The sequence below is a fragment of the Vigna radiata genome, chromosome 7 (assembly GCF_000741045.1).
Source record: "Vigna radiata var. radiata cultivar VC1973A chromosome 7, Vradiata_ver6, whole genome shotgun sequence".
Lineage (NCBI taxonomy): Eukaryota > Viridiplantae > Streptophyta > Magnoliopsida > Fabales > Fabaceae > Vigna > Vigna radiata.
The window spans coordinates 26,547,201-26,569,813 of NC_028357.1; the positions used below are offsets into that span (position 1 = coordinate 26,547,201).

A 22,613-nucleotide genomic window follows, 5' to 3' on the forward strand; every position below is an offset into this window, starting at 1 on the left:
TAGCATAGGATTGATTTTCCGTAGAGGTGAATGAGGGTGAGAAGTTAAAGTTAACACTTAACACCATTATAAGATGATAATTAAATGCAAGTAAGAGAAGGCGAAACATAAGAAACATCAGTAAAAATGAAAGGGTTCATAAAAAGGGAAAATAATGAACATGGCTGTGAGTGACAGCGCCAAACCTCCTTAAAGCGGTTATGGGTGCTTTTCAGAAACTATGTCTCCCACACAATTAAACCTAACTTGTCTGTTTTGCCCATCCAATGGCACGTGCCATCCATCCACTTTCTTTACCCTTCCCCATTTATCACTATCTCTCTCTTCCCCCTTTCTTACATCACTCCTCATATTAATTCATCTATCAAATACCCCCAATACCCTTACACCTTCTCTTCCTCTTCATCCTTCTCCAATCATTTTTTAGGGCTTTTTTGTCATTCCATCCCATTAAAAAGTTGGGGTAGTTTCGATCATCCAGATGACTTTCTACTCACCTTATCTTTATTTTATTCCCTACTTTGCGTTCCTTTCCAAACCACGTATTCAAATCCAACATTTCACAAACACTAAATATTCCAATATTATTTATTTTCATCTCTGTTCTACTAACAAAAACATTTCTTTAAATAATTTAAGATTTTTTTTTTTGCAGAAGTGAAAAATTAGAGGTAATTTATAAATCACCGTTAAATATATAAGAAGTTAGCGGTTTAAATTAGTTGGTTATGGTTTACAATTCCATGAAGTTGTGTTCTTTTGTTACTAGCTAGTTTCAATATCTATTTTGTCTGGACTTGATAAGGTCATTGTGGTCATTTAACAATATGAATATTTTGTTTGGCTTGCGATTTATTACCACATATGTTAATTTTGTGTGATGTGGAATAAAAGAAAATATAAAAAGGCATTATTGGTAGGGGGAAATACTAAAGGAGGAGGTGAAAGTTCGAAGAAGAGGAAGAACAGCGACCGCTTCTCTTTCCTCTCTCTCTCTCTCTCACACACAACCCAAACACTGCGTTTTATTTGAGACAGATATGTGAGTCCCCCCAAAGCCTCCATTTTCAATTTTATATATTGTGTGCAACTTCCATCTTTCATTTTCCACAAGCTGATTGCAAAAACACTCACTGCAAAGAGCAACAAAGAGAAAGTAAAGGAGCGAAAGAGAAAGAAAGAGACGACAGACGACAGAGCGACAACACAGAGAGAGAAAGAGAGAGAGAAAGAGAGAGCGTGTAGTGTGTATCTATATGTCTGAGAGTGTCCCTCAGATAGGTAGATAGAGAGAGAGTGGAGGAATTCAAGAGGCTTTCAATACCACAGAAGGGAAAACGATGTCTGAGAGCTTCACATCCTTTCATACCCTTCACCACCACTAAGATGTACATATATGTGTATCTATACATATATTTGTGTGTGTATATATATATATATACAAGAGATGATGAACAATAGTGAAAGTGATGATGAAATGAAAATTACCATTTAGGTGAGAAGAACATGAGAGGAGCCTATATAAACCCATTTTCCTTCTCTTTCCTCTTTCCATTTTATTATCTCTATATGGTTTGTGTATAATTGACCTCAGTTACATGATGTGGTTGATTGTTTTTGTTCTCATTCTCAGATTCGTTTATTCCGGCACGACCCTTGATCAATTCGATTACTGACAAGGCGAGGGAGAGGATGATGATGAAGATGATGAGCAAGATCTTAGCATGGGAATAGCAACACCCTCTTCTTCCCTTCCTTCTATTATTTCTCACTCCAAGACATACCAGCAACACCATTCCAATTCTATGTCCCAAGATTACCACCACCAAGGAATCTTCAGCTTCCCGAATGGGTTCCAGAGATCGGCTACAACCATGAGTCACCAAGACCCTCACCAACAACAGCAGCACCAGCAGATTCGTAGGGACAAAGTGAGAGTGCAGGGCTTCGAGCCACAGCAAACTTTGGTTCCCATAGAGGAAGACGAACCGGGAAGCCTCCCGGTATACGAAACTGCAGGGATGTTATCAGAGATGTTCACTTTTCCTCCCGGTGCCGCCACAGAATTATTGGAACAACAACAGCATCAAGCACAACAACAGCAATCAATGACGGCGACTTTTCGGTCGTCGGCAAGAGCAGTAGGCAGTGGCAGCGAGTGGTACGGAAACAGACAAGGGATGCTAACCGGGTTGGGACCGTTGGGAGATTCCAAAAATCATCATCATGGCAGTGTGAATAGCCGTGACAGTGGCAGCAGCAACATAGTTCAGCATCAGCATCATCATCATCACCACAACCACCATCATCACCATCAGATGTCAAGCATTAATGCAGACTCAGCAGCTGCCATGCAGCTTTTTCTCATGAACCCGCAAACCACCAGATCCCCTTCTCCCCCTCCGCCTCCTTCTTCCACTCTCCACATGTTACTTCCCACGTTTCCTCCGGGCTCAGGAGGGTCTTTTGGTCAATTCACGTGGCTCCCTGACACTGCTCAAGATGGAGGAGGACCCAGTACGGTTGTGGAAGGCCCCGGTCACGGTCAAGGACTTTCCTTATCCTTGTCGTCCTCCTTAGAAGCTGCGAAAGCGGAGGAACTTAGGATGGGGGATAGTGGGTTTTTGTATTACAATCAAGCTAGTGGAGGACCCTCTTCATATAAGAGTGCTCTCGGGGGTCATCACCACCAAGCATTGCTGGGACAGACCCATCAGGGGCATGTTGGCTTTGCGGCATCATCGTCCACATCATCCTTAGGTGTTGTCAACGCCTTGAGGAATTCAAAGTATATCAAGGCTGCTCAGGAATTGCTTGAAGAGTTTTGCAGTGTTGGGAGGGGCCAGTTCAAGAAGAACAAGTTCAATAGGCAACTCTCAAACCCTAGCTCCAATCTTGGAGGTAGTGGCGGCGGCGGCGGTGCTTCCTCGTCTTTATCAAAGGATGTTCCTCCTTTGTCAGCAGCTGATAGGATTGAGCATCAAAGGAGGAAGGTCAAACTTCTAACAATGCTTGACGAGGCATGTAATCTTTCTCTCTCTCTCTCTCTCTATACCTCTGAATTCTTCTTACCTTCTCTCATTCTTCTAGAGTCAAGGTCTTGGAATTTAATTATTTTCTTAGTCCAATAATAAAACACAGTTCTCCAGCGAGTATCTAAAATTCAACAAAATGAAAAGCCGGCTGGTATAGTAGGGTTCCACTCCTTAGGATCGGTTGGTGAGGATTTGATCGTTATTTTAATCCTTACTCGATTTTTTAATCTCGCGATTCGATTGGTGGGAAGATCTTAGAGTCTTTTCGGATTTATTTTAACAAAAGAAAAAAAATATATTGTTTGGTGAAAGTGCGAAACCGGGACACTACCATTATAGGAGAATACGTCCATCAAGAAGCGACGTTTCTTCTGATTATTAAGACTCACCAAACAGATGGAAGGCAATCACCAATCATATATATTATTGCATAGCAAGTTGTTAGAAACACCACTGCTCCTTCGGATCCTTACCCATCTTAGTAATATTGCAGTGAAACCCATTGTTCACATCTCAGATGACCGGGTAGAGGTATATATATATATATATATATATATATATATATATATATATATATATATATATATATATATATATATATATATATATATATATATATATATATATATATATATATATATATATATATATATATATATATATTTCGGGAGAACAGTCTTTTCTTTTTCTATCCTTTTCCCAATTCAATTTCTCTATAACTGTTTTTTCAAAATGAAACAAACCCAAGCACATTCTTCATTCGCATTGACCGTACTGTGCACAACAAGTACTCCTCCATAGCCTTTTTTTATTAAGAAAAAGTCATGTATATGCATATCCCTCACACACGTGTGTTTTTGTTTCACTATTTGCATGAGTGAAATAACTCCCATATATCGTATTCTTAATAAACCATACATGTACCCATTTCTTTCCTAAATTAATGCTTGTTAGTTCACCCAGCTTTTCACAAACCGCACAATGAATATGATATGAGTAATGAGATGGAACATGCATTTACTGTTACAGGTGATTCTTTCAGCACTGCATCCTACCAATTAATAGCCATACCATAATTCATTAATATCATCTATTGACATTGTAGAAGCTTCATGCGGTTTTGCAGGTAGATCGGAGATACAGTCACTACTGCGAGCAAATGCACATGGTGGTGAACTCGTTTGACATGGTGATGGGTTTTGGTTCCGCTGTGCCATACACAGCACTTGCGCAAAAAGCAATGTCTCGTCATTTTAGGTGTCTAAAGGATGCCATAACAGCGCAACTGAAGCATAGTTGTGAGCTGTTGGGAGAGAAAGATGGGGCAGGGAACTCGGGGTTGACCAAAGGAGAGACCCCAAGGCTCAAGATGCTTGAACAAAGTTTGAGACAGCAAAGAGCGTTTCACCAAATGGGGATGATGGAACAGGAAGCTTGGAGACCCCAGAGAGGGTTGCCAGAACGATCTGTCAACATTTTGAGAGCCTGGCTTTTCGAGCATTTCCTTCATCCGTACGTTGTTTCATGTTCTCTCCTTCATTATTACTTACATATATAAAACCAGTCATCCTTAAAATTGGCATGAGCATGTTCATGTTTGTTTCTCTACATCTTTTAACCTACGGGGTAAATTTCAAACGACGAAAATGTGAGTTAGAAATCCTGTGGGAAACAAGTGAATCCTCATGGCGTTAAACATGTAAGTTTAGGGTAAGATTCAAACTTGTATGAGTAGAATAGCATTGAAACAAGGGTTGGTTTTAAGTCTATAAATAAAAGGGTTTTATCAGATGAAAGAAAGCTGATTTCTTTAGAGGGGGGAAAATATGGGGGAGGAGGAGGTGCTCTAATTTTTTACTTGGATATAATTAGGGGTGAAATGTGGTATGTTAGACTTACGAGAGAGAAAAGGCAGTTAATGATTGCGAGACTGTGAAGGAGAGGGACAGTGAGACATAATGAGATTTAATTTTAAAATGTGAAAAAGCATAACACACAATACGATAGATACCGCGATCCATAACAGGAAAAAAGTAGCAGGGCTTCCGTTAATTAACAAAGAGGGAAAAAAGAGTCGCAGAGGGAAAGACCGAAAGAGGGAATCTAAAAGCCATTATGCATAGGATCGTTTACAACAGTCATTAATACTGCAGAGTCCTTGGGATGCATGTAAGCTCGACAGCCAAAAGCTGTAAAGATATAGAAAGATAGATACATGCATGTATATATGTAACCAGTTACTGGTTTAACCGGAATTTGATTTCTTCCCTACTCTTTCTCTCTCTCTCTCTCTCTTATAAACAGCGTGTATAAATTTTGTGTGTATATGGCACACTCAATTGTTTCTTTTTATTTCGTTCTTCTTGTATTTATATATATATATATATATATATATATATTCTTGTATAAAAATTAGAGGATTACTACTCCTGGCAAGAGAAGATATGGGTGTTAAAATTTGAGATGGGATTATTATGCCAAGAAGTGAAAAGAGGTAATGCAGTAAAGATAGGTAAGTGGGATAAAGAAAGTTGAGAGAGTAGTGGTCAGTGTGTACAGCGATCTACTTTACTTCTGCAATGGCAGCTAGGACGTAGATCTTTCTTTGTTTCTCTTAGATTCTCACGCCCACGAAGGGACAGAAAGAAAGGTTTCATACTCAGCTAAGGGTACAGAAAGCTGGGTGTCTCTTTATACGGTTAAGGCAAGGACTCTGATGTCATTTTCTGGTCTCTTTCTCAGGTACCCAAGCGATGCAGATAAGCATCTGTTGGCACGACAGACTGGGCTATCGAGAAATCAGGTTCGTCCCCTCCACTCTTAGCTTTCCACAATAGAAAGAGAAAGAGACAATTTTTGTGTAGTGTAGCACAGCACAGTAATAATAATTAATTACATGCACGGACCACATACATTATAACAATTATAAGAAGAAAAGGAAAAAAAATGAATGAGATCAATGAGAAGGGACCAGCAGTAAGTTCAGATGCAACTTACATGGTTTTGGGGTTTCTTTCTGTGCTTTTCCTTCTTGATCTTTCTTCCCTTTAGAGAAAGACAAACACCAATGTGGCTTCAATTGTTTCCTAGTTTCCTCTCTCCACTTTAACTTTTTTTTTTTTTTTCTATCAAGTTATTATTTGTGACATATTTAATGAAACTAACTTATATGATTTCCTTAAAAAACAACCTTATTAAAATTTCTAGATTTTCTTTTTTAATTTACTTTGGATTCTTTTCCTTGGTGGCATAAATTCTGAAATTGAAAGAGCAGGCATAAGTACAGAGGCAATAGGACATGGAAATTTTGCTGTTTCTTCTCAATTTAAAACAAAAAAAGATCAAAGTATAGTGTTTTAGAATCTCCTGCCTCTCCCTGTCACTCATTTTCTCTCTCATATCAATTGGCTTCACTTCTCCCAACTACACAATGGGGACCATAAATAAGGGAAATAAATAATGTTTGGGAAATATCATAATCTCCTTGTGGTAAATTCCTTACAAGTTTATGCTTCTATATACTCGGTCAATTAATGTCAATCTTACGTATTCACGCATCTTTGTCTGCCAATTCACAATGTTACTTTACTTTTCTTTACTTACACATAATCAGCTAATTTAGAATGCCATACTCTCATAAGATAAGACCTATTCTTAATTTTTGGCACGTTCTATCTGAATCATTTAATGTCTTTTGTACATAAAAAATGTCAGATACATAAGACATAACAAAACTATGCCTCCACAATGATATATATATATATATATATATATATATATATATATATATATATATATATATATATATTTACAAATATGGTATCCATTGTTTTTCATTAAACAGTACCTCCTCCTGTATGTTTTCTTAATGGATTTACATCTGCAATTCTGCATCAAAAGTGTGTACCTTGTATTTTCCCTGAACAACCAAAATCCAAAGGAAAAAGCTACTGCTACAATTTACCACAGATCTAATCAGGGAGAAAGAAAAACACGGTGTATAGTATATAACTTCCTACCTGTTTCATGGTTGCCTGCACCCTCTAAGAGTCAGTGAGATGAGGTAGGAAACAGTCTGGAGTCTATATATACATCGGGCTATACTTAGCACTGTCCCTAGCTTCTAACAACAATCTGCTGATAAATAGCTTTGCCTCGTAGGGTCTATATACTACATATAATTGCATTATCATTCTCAAATGTCATTTCGCTGTCCTATATGCCACTCCACTCAGAACATATTTCATGGCCTAATTACAATTTATCTTGGAGGGACAAACGGTAATGAGTCAGAAAGCAATCTTTTTTGTTTCCTTTTTCTGGTATATCAGAGCCGATAATATTTTTTCAATCATTAACCTGGATATTATATATTTAGCTTTTATTTTTTCTGCTCTGCTCTCTCTCTCTCTCTCTTTTTATTTTTTTCTTCTGTCTAAAGATGCATACTAAACACTTTGATAAAGTGGGACTCGACTACGAAGATTTATCGACATTTGTAGAAATATAAAACTGCTCAAGGTCAATGTCATATGCATAGTTGAGGTTTTCCATGCCATATATATCGTAACCTTATCCTACACTAATCAAACCCAACTGTGTCAAGCGGATGGATATATATTTCTATATTTTAATGAGTGTGTATATAAATATATGCATGCTGCAACTTTCTTTTCTTTCTTAATATATGTTGTTTAGTTATTTATGCGCCACATGTTGCCTTATAGTTATACCAATAGATAGAAATTTCATTATCAATTGAACAAGTAAAGAAAGCAGCTAGCAAAACAATAATCTTAGGTCATCTTATAGGTATTTGTCTAATACAACTAGTGGGTCAAAAGATACGTGCGATTTTAAGAATAAAAATACTCTCGTTTTCATTCATCACAAGATGACAGATTTATCAAAGACATGTCATGTGAGTATACATGCATACACATGCATAGTTGTTAACATGGCATTAGAGTAGTAATCATAGTAGTATTTACTGGAATGGGGGTATTTGTGTTAAGGTGGTGGATGGATTAAACGTGTCGCTTGTGCAGGTATCAAATTGGTTCATTAATGCAAGGGTTCGGTTGTGGAAACCCATGGTGGAAGACATGTACCAACAAGAACTCAAGGAAGCTGAAGGGGCAGAAGAGGAGAGAGAGAGAAACCAAAGCAGCAGCAATAACAGTGGCCACCAACTGGCACAAACCCCAACGCCCTCCACCACGGCATCGACAGCAACAGCGCCACCACCGCCTCCAACAACATCGACAGCGACGACACCACCAACAGCCAAAAGATCCGACACCGAAAGCGACCCTTCACTCGCTCCAATAAATAACAACAGGCCACTGGGAGCCTTCTCGGAAACACAACCCAACTCCTCAACCACCGCCACTGCCTCTGAGGTGGCGCCGCCCTCCGAGCTTCCCCGGTCGATGGGGGCTGATGACTCGTGCCGGCACGGTAGCCTCGTTGCGGCGGAGTTTGGGACTGGTCCTGGCGCTTCTGACATTGGTTCGACACTGATTAGGTTTGGGACCACCGCAGGTGACGTGTCACTGACACTAGGGCTACGCCACTCCGGGAACATGCCGGAGAAAACTCCGTTCTCCGTTAGGGACTTTGGAGGCATCTAAACTTAATCAATTCCCTCTGTTACTTCACATGATCATAAAGATAATAATGATACGTATAGGAGGTTGCTTTATTATTACTATTTATTTTTATTTTTATTATTATAATAATATGATTATTATGATATGATATATCAAAAGAAACCATTTTTCAGAATCTCTATGATCCTAGCTCCTCCTCTTGAAGATGCATTTTTATGAAAGATGGGAACAGAAAAGATAAAGGTGTAAGCTCTTGCGTTTTGTGAGTGTATAGTAGTTTTTGTATTTTAATTTGATAGGAGTTGATCTAATTAATTGAGTAACTTATGGCACTCTTATCTCGCATATGCTACTTGATCTTTTGTAACTTAATTTTGATCTAATTAATTTTTTATAACTTCTTAAGAATATATTTAAGAGAAAAATAATTTAAAGGACTAAAACTATATATATATATATATATATATATATATATATATAAATAGAGACTATATTTTAGTTTTTTTTTCTATTATATGATACATACATTATTATTATTATTATAATTAGTTATTAAAGAATTTGAAAATATTACGGAACTAAATTAAGTATATTTGGCAAGAAAGTGATCTCATAAATAGTTCATAGAGAAAAATATATGGAAATATGTAAATGGTTCGTAGAAAGTGATTTTATAAATAAAAAATATATGGAGATTCATAAATTGTTCATACAAAAATAATAATTTATGTTACTTAATTTATGTATGAAAGTGAATAAGTTAATGAAAAAAATGTGATTTCATTTTTGTAAATAAGAGGAATAGATTTATGTAACACATTTTTTTAGTAAAACAGATTATTTATATTATCTGACATTATTAATTTGTTTTACATCGGATAAAAAGATGTCCGACATGAATTTCATTTTTTATATCATGAAGGTTCTTTTCATTTCTTACTATACAAAAACAGTGAAAATGTTCTTATTTGTTAGGGTTTGATGTCACCCAATTAAATGATTATGACTAAGAGATTCATTTTTACGTCATAGTTGACTTTGTTTTTCTATTGAAGTTTGTTTGTTAATTTTTACATTTTCATCTATGATCGTGAATGTTTATTGGAAACTTAATGACTTTGTATTAATGTCTTTTTGTGTTGTTTGTAAGATTATGTAGTATTGATAAAAAAAAAAGTTATAACTTTTTACTATGACATTTCAAATCGAAATCGAAGCACCAATCTTCATATTGATTCATTTTTACCACCAAATAAAAAATACTATAATGAAAATGAATATTTTGAAACTTGCTTTAGTTTGTAGTATTGCATATCAAAAGAAAGATTTTTAATAAAGTTGAAGAAGAGTTAGTATACAGAGAAGTTAAACTAGGAAAATGTTAGATCACTTGAAGAGAAGATTGAGTTGAACGGATTTAAAGATATTCAGATTTTTAGAGTATTGAATATCCTTAAATCCTGTATAACTCGATTTTTTTTCCTATGTGATCAAACCTCTATTCTATGTTTAGTTTCTCAATTCACCAACTCTTCTTTGTTATTTTATTAAAATCGATACGCAATATTTAAACTAAAACAAGTTTAAAAGTACTCATCTCAATATAACTTTTTTATATTGGTGACAAACTTTTTTACATCAAACCTAATAGTATTTGACACAGAATATTGATACATTTACAATACACTTAAAGGTTTGATATAAATTTATATTAGTGTAAAATGATTAATATTTAAAAAAATATAATCATTGTATAAATAATTTGACTTATTAGAAAGTAATATTATAGGAAGGATAACTCTTGATTTTTTTTTTCTTAATATATTTCAACTTTTTATGAGGTATTTACTTCTAACGAGATAAAATAGTACATATTTACAATAAGAGAATTTAAACAAATTGGGATAGGCGAGATGTTATATAGATATATTAACACTAAGTTCACTTTTTTTCCACTAAAAATATGCTTTAATTATTTATTTAATTTTAATTCATAAAATATGTGTAATTATAAATATGTGTAATTGTATTAAGTAAGGTATTTTGACTTTTGTTTGCAAAAATTATGATGGGACAATTTGCATACTGGTGCTCAAGTGTTTTCGGTGTTAGTGAAATGATTCACTTCCTACAGGTGTTCTGAAGACATCAATCTATATTTGTGGATAAATATTTGAAGTTAATTAATTATGATTTTTTCTATGATGAAATTAATGAAATGGTCTTATTATATTAACATCTTTATTTCAAATTGCTTATCTTTCAAATTACTTATCCTTCTGTTTATGTATTTTATTAATTTTAAAAACCTTGCATTTGATACATGACTAGATATTTATGCATATTTAATAATATAATAGCTCAACTTGGAAGTAAATAGATATAATATGAAGTTTGAAATTTATGTTTGTGTAAGATGAATCTCTAGGTACCATTTATTTTAAATCTTTAAAAGTTTGAATTAGTCCTCTTTTGAATAAATATCATAGTTATAGTTTAGTGAAAGTGTTACATCTAAGAAAAAACGAGCTTATTATTCTTCTACACTTATAAATCATTAGTTCAACTAAAAGAAAGGTCAAAACTTTAGGTTAAATTAAGTTTTAAATAAATTTGTGAATTTTTAATTGAATATCTAATAAAATTTTATAGTCTATTGAATAATAAAAAAAATTTTCAATTGAGACTCAATAATACGGAGGTATTAGTATAACCTCAACTCTTTTATTCACAAAAATAACTAAAAATAAGAGTCCAAACATGTTTCTAAATCAGAAAAGGTAAAGTTAGTATCAAAATTGAATCACAGATTACACTAAATTCAACCGTTATCACCTTTACAAATCTACATATCTATTGTCAATGGGTTTCACCTTAATGAACATAAGGTTAATCTTCTCTGCGTCTTATGCCAAGGAAAAGTCTCTAGACTAGGACCTATTGTTACTCTAACCACATACCTCATTCTACTTTATGTGAGTGTAAATGGTTATTAGAGTGTCAAGATCTCTCTTTACATGAATCCATACACCAATACATACACTAAAGAAAACACAACACTACAATTTTCCCCATGGAATTCCTTATATCATAATAACTCGTATCATTACTAAAACCATTAAAAATGAACTCATATAAGAAAAAAAGAAAACTAATTAAACTATCAAAAATCAAGATTTCACATCAACTGGAAACACTACATTGTCTATTGCTAAGTAGCATAGATCACGCTTAACGTTTTGTAACGAAATAAGATTGGCACTCAGCAGTAAACCATTTCTCAATGCTCTATCATAAAATAAGACTGGTACTCAACGGTACAAACCATCATCCAACGCTTTGTCACAAAATTGATTACTGTCTTTAAAATTGAAGGCTTTCACTCAACGCCCACTTCGTACCACTCAGTGCCATGACATCATATCAGAACCCATAAAATCCCCATCTTAGTGGGATCCATGTGTGGGTGTGAGGAATGAGAAATTTAGAAAGTGGGAGACAGGTGGCTGCAGCTGAGTGGGCCGTTCAGTTTTAGCGATAGTATTTAAAGAAAGATTTCAAATCACGCTTCAGTTTTTGCATGCAACCTTTCTTCTCCAACTTATGAAAATCTTCATTTTCTCCTCATTCTCTCTAGAAATTTCCTCCCTTCTCTCTACAAATTCTAACATTTCCTTCCTCCGATCACCAATCGGCCATCGTCTAGGCACTCCTGGTGTCAAGCTTGTTAGTTTGCACCGACTAGATTTTGTTTTGGAACTGGTAACTTCAAAGCCCTTGTCCTTTGAGGTCTCTGTGTTCTGATGCATGCAAGCACCGTTTGGCTTGCAGGTGTTCATTAATTCACTTTTCTGAAATTGTTTTCTACCCTTGATTCTAGGACTGGTCTTTTTTCTTTCCAATCAAAAGTTTTAGGAAGCCATAGGAGATACTCGCAGTGTAAGAAAAATTGTGAGAGCATAGCATTTTTTGGGTTTCGAGGTAAGGGAAACATGTAATTTAATTATGGTTATCTATAAAATGGTTGCATGTTTGAATGATGGTATGTTGATGATTTGATTGATATTGGAATGTTGCATGTTTGTTGATATGTTTTAATGTTCGAATAAAGGAAAAAACTGGGTAGTAATAGGGTTAGTCTTAACTCTGCTGCATTCTGCAGAATTCTGTAAATGGTCACCGAGAGTCATTCGTGATCGTTCGGTTTTACCTTGGTGCGTTCGGTCTTGACTGGATTCTCTTTCTGTAGAGAATTGCAATTGATGACCGATCGGTCTTGTATTGGTTAATTTTAAGTATTCGGTTTAAGTATGAGTTTCTATTTTCTACTTAGTAGTCAGCTTAGTCAAGGTATTCAGATTAGAGTTCAGTATTCAAGATTTTCCCTTGTCTTCAGTATGTGATTAAATGTTAAGTTATTCTCGTTGTCGGCTTTACATATATAAGTTATTAGCAAAGAGTGTTCGGTCTTGTGCTGACACTCGGTCTTTTAAAGTGTGTTTGGTCTTGTACTGACACTCGGTCTTTCAAAGAGTGTTCGGTCTTGTACTGGCACTCGGTCTCTTAAAGAGTGTTCAGTCTCATACAAGCACTTGGTTTCTTGAAGAGAACTCAGTCTTGTAGTCAAAGTGTCCGGCCTAAGCTGTAAGTGCTCGGCCAAAGCTCTAAGTGTTCGGCCTAAGCTCTAAGTGTTTGGCCTAAGGTATAAGTATTATGTCTAAGTATTTAGTATTCGACTCAAGCTTATTAGTGTTCGGTCTTAAACTATATTCGGCTCATACTGGAGTTAACTTGTTACTTGACCGTTCAGTCATGTTCTTGAGTTATGGGTGTTCTTACCATTCGATCATGTTCATAGGTTATAGCACTACTTCCTTTAGGTTTTATTCATCATTGTGACTTTACTATACTATTCAGTTTGATTATTTTGGTGGATAAGTATGATGGTATTTAAAGATTTATATGAAATGAATATGAAAGAGGGTTCCAAGGAGGAATATCTCATGAATGGTTTGAATGGTAAAGTACGAATGTGGTATGCTAAGCTGTCGTTTATCCTGATATTTTGTGATTACTCATTCTTACATAGAGAGAAGTAACTCATGTGTGAGAATGGCAGGAGGTCTTTTAGCCTCAGGGTATTGATGTATCGAGGTAATATTCACTGGACTAACCTTGGGTGGCAGTTGTTGAGGGCATCCCAACTAGGTTTCACTCGGGTGCATAAACGTCGTAGCTACATAATTCATACAATCCGGATGAGTCAAGTCAGTAGTCGATCAGAATATGTACTGAATGTTTGGTCCTTGATTGCATTCGATTGATTGGATATGTTTTGAAATGTATGTATGAATTGTGTATGATATCCATGAACCTGTATATTATTATGATTAATTAAATTACATAAGTTTTCCCTACTCTTTTGTCTTATCTTTGGTTGTCCATTCGATCGTTCTCTTCACTGCGATGATCATCCCGTGGATGTGAGCAGAAGGCGATGAATACTTACCGGAGGAAGCACTAGAGAATGAGAACCCTGAAGCTAGTGTAGGACATTTCGGTCAATAGGTTGTTTATTAATTCGTGTAAAAACCGTTCGATTTATAGCCTTTTGTATGATCGTTCGATATGAATTAATATTTTGTAACACCCTTTGATTTAAGCTTAGACCTAGAACCGTTTGACTTAAGCGGTTAATTTGTATAAAACTCTTAGAATTTGTACAATTTTAATTTTATGGGTATTTTATATATCCCAACTCTATAGTATAAATTCTTCCACTATTCTATCATATTATTACATGTTAACTCCTTTTATAGTTTTAATCTATATTTTTGGGATGTTACACATCATATGCATAGTTTTAACTTGTTAATTAATCAATTTTTTACTTTCTTTTCTTAACTCGATTCATTTTAAAAACGTATTATACATTGTATCAATTAGAACAATAACTCAAGGAAAACCTTCAATCCAACTATACCACCAATTCACAATTTAGCTTCAAACGCACAAGTGCTTTTCTCAAAAATTTCACACGGTAAATTTGAACATACATTCATGGCAAACACAAAGACATATTCAACAAGAAAAAACACTAAAACTCTAAGCAAGCAAAATTTTCTAATTTACACTATCATCAAACCAAAACACAGTCAAGTAAGGGTAAAAATTTCACAACATGCAAAAGTTTAATAACCTCCCATCTCCTTGTTGAGTTGGACAGAATCTATTATTACCAAGATGCTCTAAGATTCTCAAGCTTTAAGTACCTCTAAAACCTTGAAAAAACTCAAGTGAGTACTCCGAAGAGAGGTGTGACTATGCACATGATCTGACTGCCCAAAATGCCAAAAAAAATGACTTCTTCCTCAAATTAAATCTGATGAGAATCACAAGTGTAAACATCTTTTGTGTTATCGAGAATTTTCATAGAAGTTTGCAGTTGATTATCGTTTACAAGATTAAGATTTTATACAAAACTCAAGTATTATATACAAAAATAAAAAATAAATTAGGTTGGTCTTTACTCAGAACACTAATTAGAAAACCAAAGTTGGGGGCCTGCCCTCCTTAAATACAACTTATTATTAAGGATACCTTTTATCATTAGTTGAAAAAATTATAATGACAATTTCTTTTGCAATCCCTCAAAAAAGCATGACATCCTGTTAAGTTATAAAAATTTTCAATTTGAAAAATATATTAGATTTTGAATTATCTTTATTTTAATTTTTTTAAATATTTTATTTAGATTAAAAAATTCAAATTATATTTTTTAGATTAAATATTCAACTGTCATTAAATATGAAAAATTACCGCTTCAACTTTGTCATTATAAACAAAACATAATTATTATAGACTTCTAATTCAGAAAACATCCAAATAAAAGTCCATAAAGATTGATGAAGAACATTCCCATATACATCAATCAATAAATAACTGTAACTTATATAGACAAATACATAATCTCAGTATTATTAACTAGAAAATACTTTATATGAACGTTGACTGAAAACTTTGGACTTAGAAAAGTCCAGAAACAGTTTTATTAGCGTAGAAAAAATAATGTGATATCATCTTTTTAGGAGGATAACGGGATCTAAGAGAGGTGTTTAACTTAGATATCATCTTTTTAGGAGGATGGCCATAATAATGTGATTCCATTTCGTAAAAAGTGAGTGATTACAGTAACTCATGTACTAAGAAAGCTACCATAGTAAAAATAAGCAAATGAAATAAAAATACTTGGAAATGGATCTTAAAGGGATAAAAGATTAGGAATTACAAAATTGTTTTAGTTTTTTTTTTTTAATTAAACAACATTAGAAAAATCTAATATAATTATTTTATGTTAATTTATTTTCTCTAAAAGAAGCACAAATAAACTCGTTCAATATCTTTTTTCCACTCACCCTCATATTTCTTCATCATGCCTCATATTTATATATAATGACATAGACAATAATCTGAATGATAGCATAGTGTAACATATAAACTGCAGCTTTTTATAACCTCTAAAGCAGAAAGAAGAGAGAAAATTAAAAGAGGTTTTGTTAAGATAGTAATAGGAGGTGAGAGGTTGTGTAATGTCACTTTCTTTAATATTTAGTTTCAGAAAATATCCTTCAAGACTGAAGTATTTTATTTAATGAATTATACCAGAATGCTTGACAATCCAGGCAACACGCCTAAAGAATCTCATCTATGGACCATCCTCATTCTATTTATTCAATTTTTATTAATATATAGTATAAATAAAATAAGGGGTCTAACTGTAAATTTAAATACACTATTTTAAAGGACAAGATGTAAAAAATAAAAAAATAAAATTTGTAATATCAAAATATATTTAAAAAAATGCTATGAGATGCGCTTTACAAGCATTAAAATGCATTGAGATGTGTTTCATGAATATCTTATGGAAAATGGTTTTTCTATCAAAACTATTGACACATTTTTACTAAAGATTGCTATCACATTTTGTTTTCAAGAACACATATTTGATTGTGAGAATTAATTAAAAACTAGAGGAAGATGAAACATGATTCCAAAAGAAGCTGTTTTGAACTTTAAACCCCCCCAAAATAGAATGTTGTTCTCAGTTAAATAATTTGATAGTGTATGATATTTATAGTTATTATGTACTAAATAGTTCAGTGATATAAGTTTGATTGTCATAGCGACATGAGATGTTGATGTTTTGGAGGAAACTGATGCCTGCTCCAACTAAAACATTAACTGAGTTATAGTATCATTTAGAATGCATTAAAACCTATGATGAAGAGTGTAGGGTAGTGGAGTGATTAACATTTAACACCAAGATAAAGAAGGTAGGGTCTTTTGCAGAAACACTGCATTGTGGATATTGATGAACATTATTAGAACACTGAGAGATGAAGGAGATTGTGAAGGGAATCCCCACTTCAGAAGAATGGTTTATTTGTCTTATTTAGCTGTTCTAACGTATTACTTTGCACATTGAATAAGAATGAAGAGGACAAAACTTTGATATGAACGTCCAAAACCCCACTCTTCTGACCACCAATGAGCATGTTGTAGGGTCCATATGACAGCAAATTTCACTGGGCCCCACATTTCCCATATGCCAGAATGGAAGACTAGGTACTCATCATAACCTCAACTGTGGGGGCACTCATCTAAATTTTTGTTTAAAATGTGACATTGTTTGCACCAAAACTTCAACTCTCTTTACACCAAACATATTTAACATCCAATGTAGATTAAGAATTGGTCATTGCACCAGTATAGCAAGCAAGCAAGCAAAAGCCAAATGCTTTTGACAGTCACCATTTTACTTGTTTTAACCTGATCATGTATGCTGTTATTGTTTTGAGTTATAGCAAATGATGTCTGGAACAGAAGAGTGGTATGTAAAATGAAAGAATTAGGTAAAAGAATAAATGGAGAACGTGGTTTAGATAAGTTAGGCTTCGATAGCCCACGTGATGCTACCAATCCTCTTCCATACAAAGGTTGCGAATTCTGATAAGATGTACGATCTGCTCTGATGCTAGCTAGATACATATATATATAATCTCGTAATCATTTTTCTCAGTTACACACTGCTTTTCTTTTCCATTTTCAATGCTATAATTCATGTGGTCCAGCACATGTATATGCATGCTNAGTGCTACCTCACTCAAACCTCGAAAAACATCTTGTTAGCATTTTGAATAATGCTTCTCTTCTATTCTTCAAAAACAATCAACCACTGCAGACTTTAAATTGAAATTAAAAGCTTTACAAACTTTGTTCTTGGAAAAAGTAAAGGTTCCAGAAAATGAACGAGCATNATTCAATTTTTGAAAACCTATAAAGGATGAGGCGGGATAAGGTTTGGTTAGAAGGGCCTACGAANAGCACAATCATCTAGGGTCAGTCCAGGACCACTGAACACTTATTCAATTCTCGGTCGAAGAAAACCCTTTAACTGCATTATGTATTCTGATATGATTTTACTAACTGTTATTCTTAAGTGCAAATACTTAAGAAATTAATTATCTATGAAATTTAATATTTCTAATTAATGTACTTTTATCATTGTTTTAATCAAGACCTTANTATGTTATTTCAGTTTCATATCCCCAGTGCAGAATCTGGCTTNTAGTATTACTTTTTTGCTTTCAACAATTTGGTGTGGTGTTGTCTGAACAAATATGCATGTAGAGGGAATCTACATTTAACCCTTAGAAACAAATATTGAAAAAGCAAAGACAAACTTTTGAGGGGCTAAGTGGAAACTTGCACAAAGAGAGAAATTAAGCTTGTAGAAATGGATGCAGATATTTTCATATGGAAAAAAAAGTGTGGTAGAGTTCCTTTCTTATGCAATTCATGTTTCTCATAATCTAATATACATATCAGTTGATGATTTTGAATTTTTCCCTTCTCAGGTNAGATTTTTGAGACCCGTGTGGCATTTGTACTGTGAGAGTAACATTAGAAAATTGAATTTGAATTGAAATTGGAAAATTGGGTATAGAGTAAGAAATAAAAAAAAAATGCATATGCAATAAAACTAGAGAGGTCCTGCTATGTGTAATTTCTTGATGTGTGTGAAAAACCGGGAATGGATTCCCTACAGTTTTGTTGGTATACGAAAACTAATGCCTAGTTAAAAGCTTTTAATGAGGGTACATGTTTTTTGGAATTCCCATGAGGTAGTACTCATATTTCACATAGAGAGTAAAACTAAAAGCAGTTTTCATTTCTGCTAGCTGAAATGTGTGATGTGGACTTGAAATCAATGAAAGAGACTCGAGGAATGTCTCTGGCTTTTTTGTGTTCACTTTTGGGGACTTAGGGACAGATACAGCAACGAGTAGGACACATGAAATTAAATCAACCACCTATATATCTCTCCCCATTTCAATCTTTTATATCATAACATACTATGTCACCACAGTATAGTTAACCATGGTTTGTAATATATATATATACATATATATCAGATATAATGTTAGTGTATTTTTAGAAACTTGTTCAAATTTAAAAGTAGATGAATCACGTTTAAGATATTATAAGTTGTAAAATTGACATCTATGAATGTGAAAAATGATGTGTAGAACATGAAAGCAAACCTGAGATTTAGATGTTAACCTAGCGAAAGCTGAGGCATATATAGATATGTGAAGAAGTTAGACAGGAGCATCTTTGTTGGCAGAAATTGTGTCTCCTTTTTTCCACCTGGGAGTGGTAGCAAGTGGTTACGGTGGACAGTGACAATGTCACATTCACATGCATGGACATGAACATGAGGAGGGCAGAGATCATAATCAAAGATACAGTGGTGGTGATGTTCCAACCCATGCTTTGTAGGTGCTGAACTCCCCAGAGGACAATGTTTGATTCTCACTCCCCAACCCTTTGATGGGACAAACACGGATACCCAGGCCACCTTAAAAACAGAAAAGGAAAACATACATTTGCTTTTCTAATTTCATTGTCTTTCTACGCCAAGATACTATATGGTAAGATAATGTTTTTCTACAATTTTTTTATTCGAAAACAAATCAACTTTTTCATTTTTTTTATAAATTATAAAGATCAATTTTTAGATAAGTATACATGAACAAAATACTATTTCTCAATCCAGAAAAAAAAAAGAATTTTCAAACTAAACAGTTCATAAATTATTTTTTGAAATCTTAAGTGGAATTCCAATTGAGCAAGGTAATCTTTCGTCTTGGAATTTATTCTATATAACTAAATTATAGCCATTTACTTTTTGACACATTAATTATATTATTAATAAAATAAGTTACTGAAAATCGCAAAAAATCGAGATTTATAATTTTTTTAATCAACAAAACAATTTTATAAATTTTAATGACTAGTAGTAGTAGAAAGTATATTGGAATACACTAATGTATATTGTACTTCCTTTAAGAATATATACGAATCACTTTCGCCTTTCTTTATGAAAGAAAAATGTTAACTTGCACTTTAAGGCATTATTTTCTTCATTTTTTTTTTATGTTTCCAGCTAAAATTATAAAGATGATATAAAAATATTTAGACTGAAATGTATAATATTTCTTCTAGACACGTGCTTGCTTATGCTGTAGACTATTGTTAACACTAATTTAATGGTCTGGGCTTTCCTTTGTTACTTTCTTCACTTTCACGGTTCTGCAGACCAGTTGGGCTATTTCAACTTCACTGAAATGAAAGAGGTTTGGATGTCATATTTTACTATTCACACTTCCCTACATTTCTATCTACACTTTTTTTTAAAATAAATAAAAAGTTATTTAAAAGGCGTAATATAATATTTGTCTTTTAATCGTCTAATTATTCAATTAAAATCTTACAATTTTTTAGTCTTTGAATTTTCTTTGTTATGTTTACTTTAGTCCCTTCTTAAATAAGGTTAGTAAATTTTTTGTGTGTTTTAATTTGTACATCTATCTAGTTTAATTATATTTTAGCGTTAAATTATAAATTTTCACTTTATATTTGGTAAAAGAATAAAACCCTAGGTGAATGGAATTGGATGTCGCGAGTGTTTAAACATTTTTATTGTAAAGATATTTTGACCTAATTATTAGTTATACAATTATAACATTTCTTCAACTTTCCTTTTTCAATCCTAAAAGAACCTTCATTTTCTATTATATGACCAAACTTTCGATGTCACAAAGACGTATTTATAGCCATGACATTCACATTTTTTTTGCAACCAAATATTGTGTTCAATGTAACTTAAAAAAAATTTACCCTTTAACCGTCATCAAGTTTATCTTTTAAAACTTTTCAAAACCAAAATGATTATAACCATAGTTATTAAGCATATGCATAAAACAGACATCTTAGTAATTTTTATCACCTTTCAACAACAATTTCATTCTCATATTGGTTTGAAAGAACACATCACCAATACTCATCGTCTTAAACACAACATAATTACCAATCTTTAAAATTTCAAAACTATTCAAGTATTTTAAAATAGGAGTTATTTCCTTATATTTCTACAAAAATATTTTAATATCTACAATTTGTTTCTCTTTCACCTAAATACATTTAGGAATTCAACCTTATCCAATAAGGTTTTGAATTTTGTATCATGAACAACAAAATTATATACATTGACATTTAAAAATGCCTAATAAAATCATATGTTCTAATGTTAGAAATCTTATTTTTCATCAGTCATGGAATTCAACTTTTGTGAACCAAAGACAATAACATGCATATTCTTTACAAGTAATAAATCTTTTATTTTCCCTTCCTATAATTAAATATATGCTTCGTTTAAAGAATTAATTTTTTATGTGCCTTCATTCTTCAAACAATAAAAAAAAAAAAAAAAAAAAACTTAACTAAACAGTTTTAATATCACTCTGATGTGAGAATATATCAAAATAACAACTCAATACTATATTAATAAGTAATAAAATAAAATTTCTTCATACTTGGAAAATTATATTAGAATCCTTGAGACATAAGTATATGTAATGTAGAAAACTTATAAATATAAGAGTAAAAATCATATTCAAACCAAAGAAATATATGTACTATATATGATCAACAAAGGTACAAGAAAGTCTCTAAAAAGTGCATACAAATATTAAAAAAAAACATATAAAATGCTTACATATAATAAAGAAGTTAAGAGAAACTCCAAAGTAGGGTTATTATTATATCTTTTTTTTCTTTTTATAGACTTCCAATCGATGATGAAATCATTGAAAACAAAACGTCACACCTTATAAATCTTCTATGTAAAATTCGACCTCATTCAACAACAAACAAATGTTAAGTTTCAATTCTAAAAATTACAATCTAGTTAATATGTAAAAGGGGTAACCTAAGTGGAGTATAAAGAAGATGGTTACGGATCTATACATTTTTTATATTAAAAGGGCAGTTTTGGTAATAAAGAAAAGGTAGTGAGTGTAGAAATTTAGAAGAATGTAATAATAAAAGCCCGAGCTTTTAGTACACCGATCCAGGGCTTAGGCCTAGAAATTAAAGGGCTTTTAAAACCCAGTCAGACTGATTCTAGGCCCCTAGTCTCTATTGTTTAAGAATAACGAATTCATTTTTGTCATAATTTTATCTAATGCCAAATTTCAAGATTAATGTTTTCAGATAAATTCCACCAGAAAGATTGTCACCCATTTTAACCAAGGGTGTTTCATCCTCCACCTCCAAGCTTTCATCCTGCGCCTCCAAAAATTACTATTTTAACCTTAATTAATATTATTTAAATATTTTCTCTTTCTTCATAAAGTGATTCTGCACTCCTCTAACTTTTTCTCTTTCTTATTAAAGTCAACCTACACCCTTCTAATTTTTTCTCTCTTTTATTAAAGTCATCCTATATCATTTTAATAGATTTTAAAATCTATACAATTTTTATATAAATTTTCTAAATTTCATTCCGAGATTTAAAATTTAATAAAAATTTAATAATAATTTAATTTAATTTAAAATTTTA

General features: G+C 33.0%; 1 protein-coding gene across 3 annotated transcripts; it reads left to right on the top strand.

Annotated features, from left to right (window-relative positions):
• The first annotated feature begins 920 nt into the window (after positions 1 to 920).
• On the top strand, positions 921 to 8,958 carry LOC106768550 (BEL1-like homeodomain protein 4). Of its 3 annotated transcripts, none has more exons than XM_014653764.2 (5): positions 921 to 1,495; positions 1,634 to 3,020; positions 4,162 to 4,547; positions 5,778 to 5,838; positions 8,084 to 8,958. In XM_014653764.2, the coding sequence occupies exons 2-5, from the start codon at positions 1,725 to 1,727 to the stop codon at positions 8,666 to 8,668; spliced, it is 2,328 nt and encodes a 775-aa protein (XP_014509250.1). In that variant the 5' UTR covers positions 921 to 1,495; positions 1,634 to 1,724; the 3' UTR covers positions 8,669 to 8,958. The 3 variants fall into 3 exon arrangements, with proteins under 3 accessions (XP_014509250.1, XP_014509252.1, XP_014509251.1); XM_014653766.2 differs by having other exon boundaries at positions 922 to 1,042; XM_014653765.1 differs by lacking the exon at positions 921 to 1,495 and having other exon boundaries at positions 1,505 to 3,020.
• The last annotated feature ends 13,655 nt before the right edge of the window (positions 8,959 to 22,613 follow it).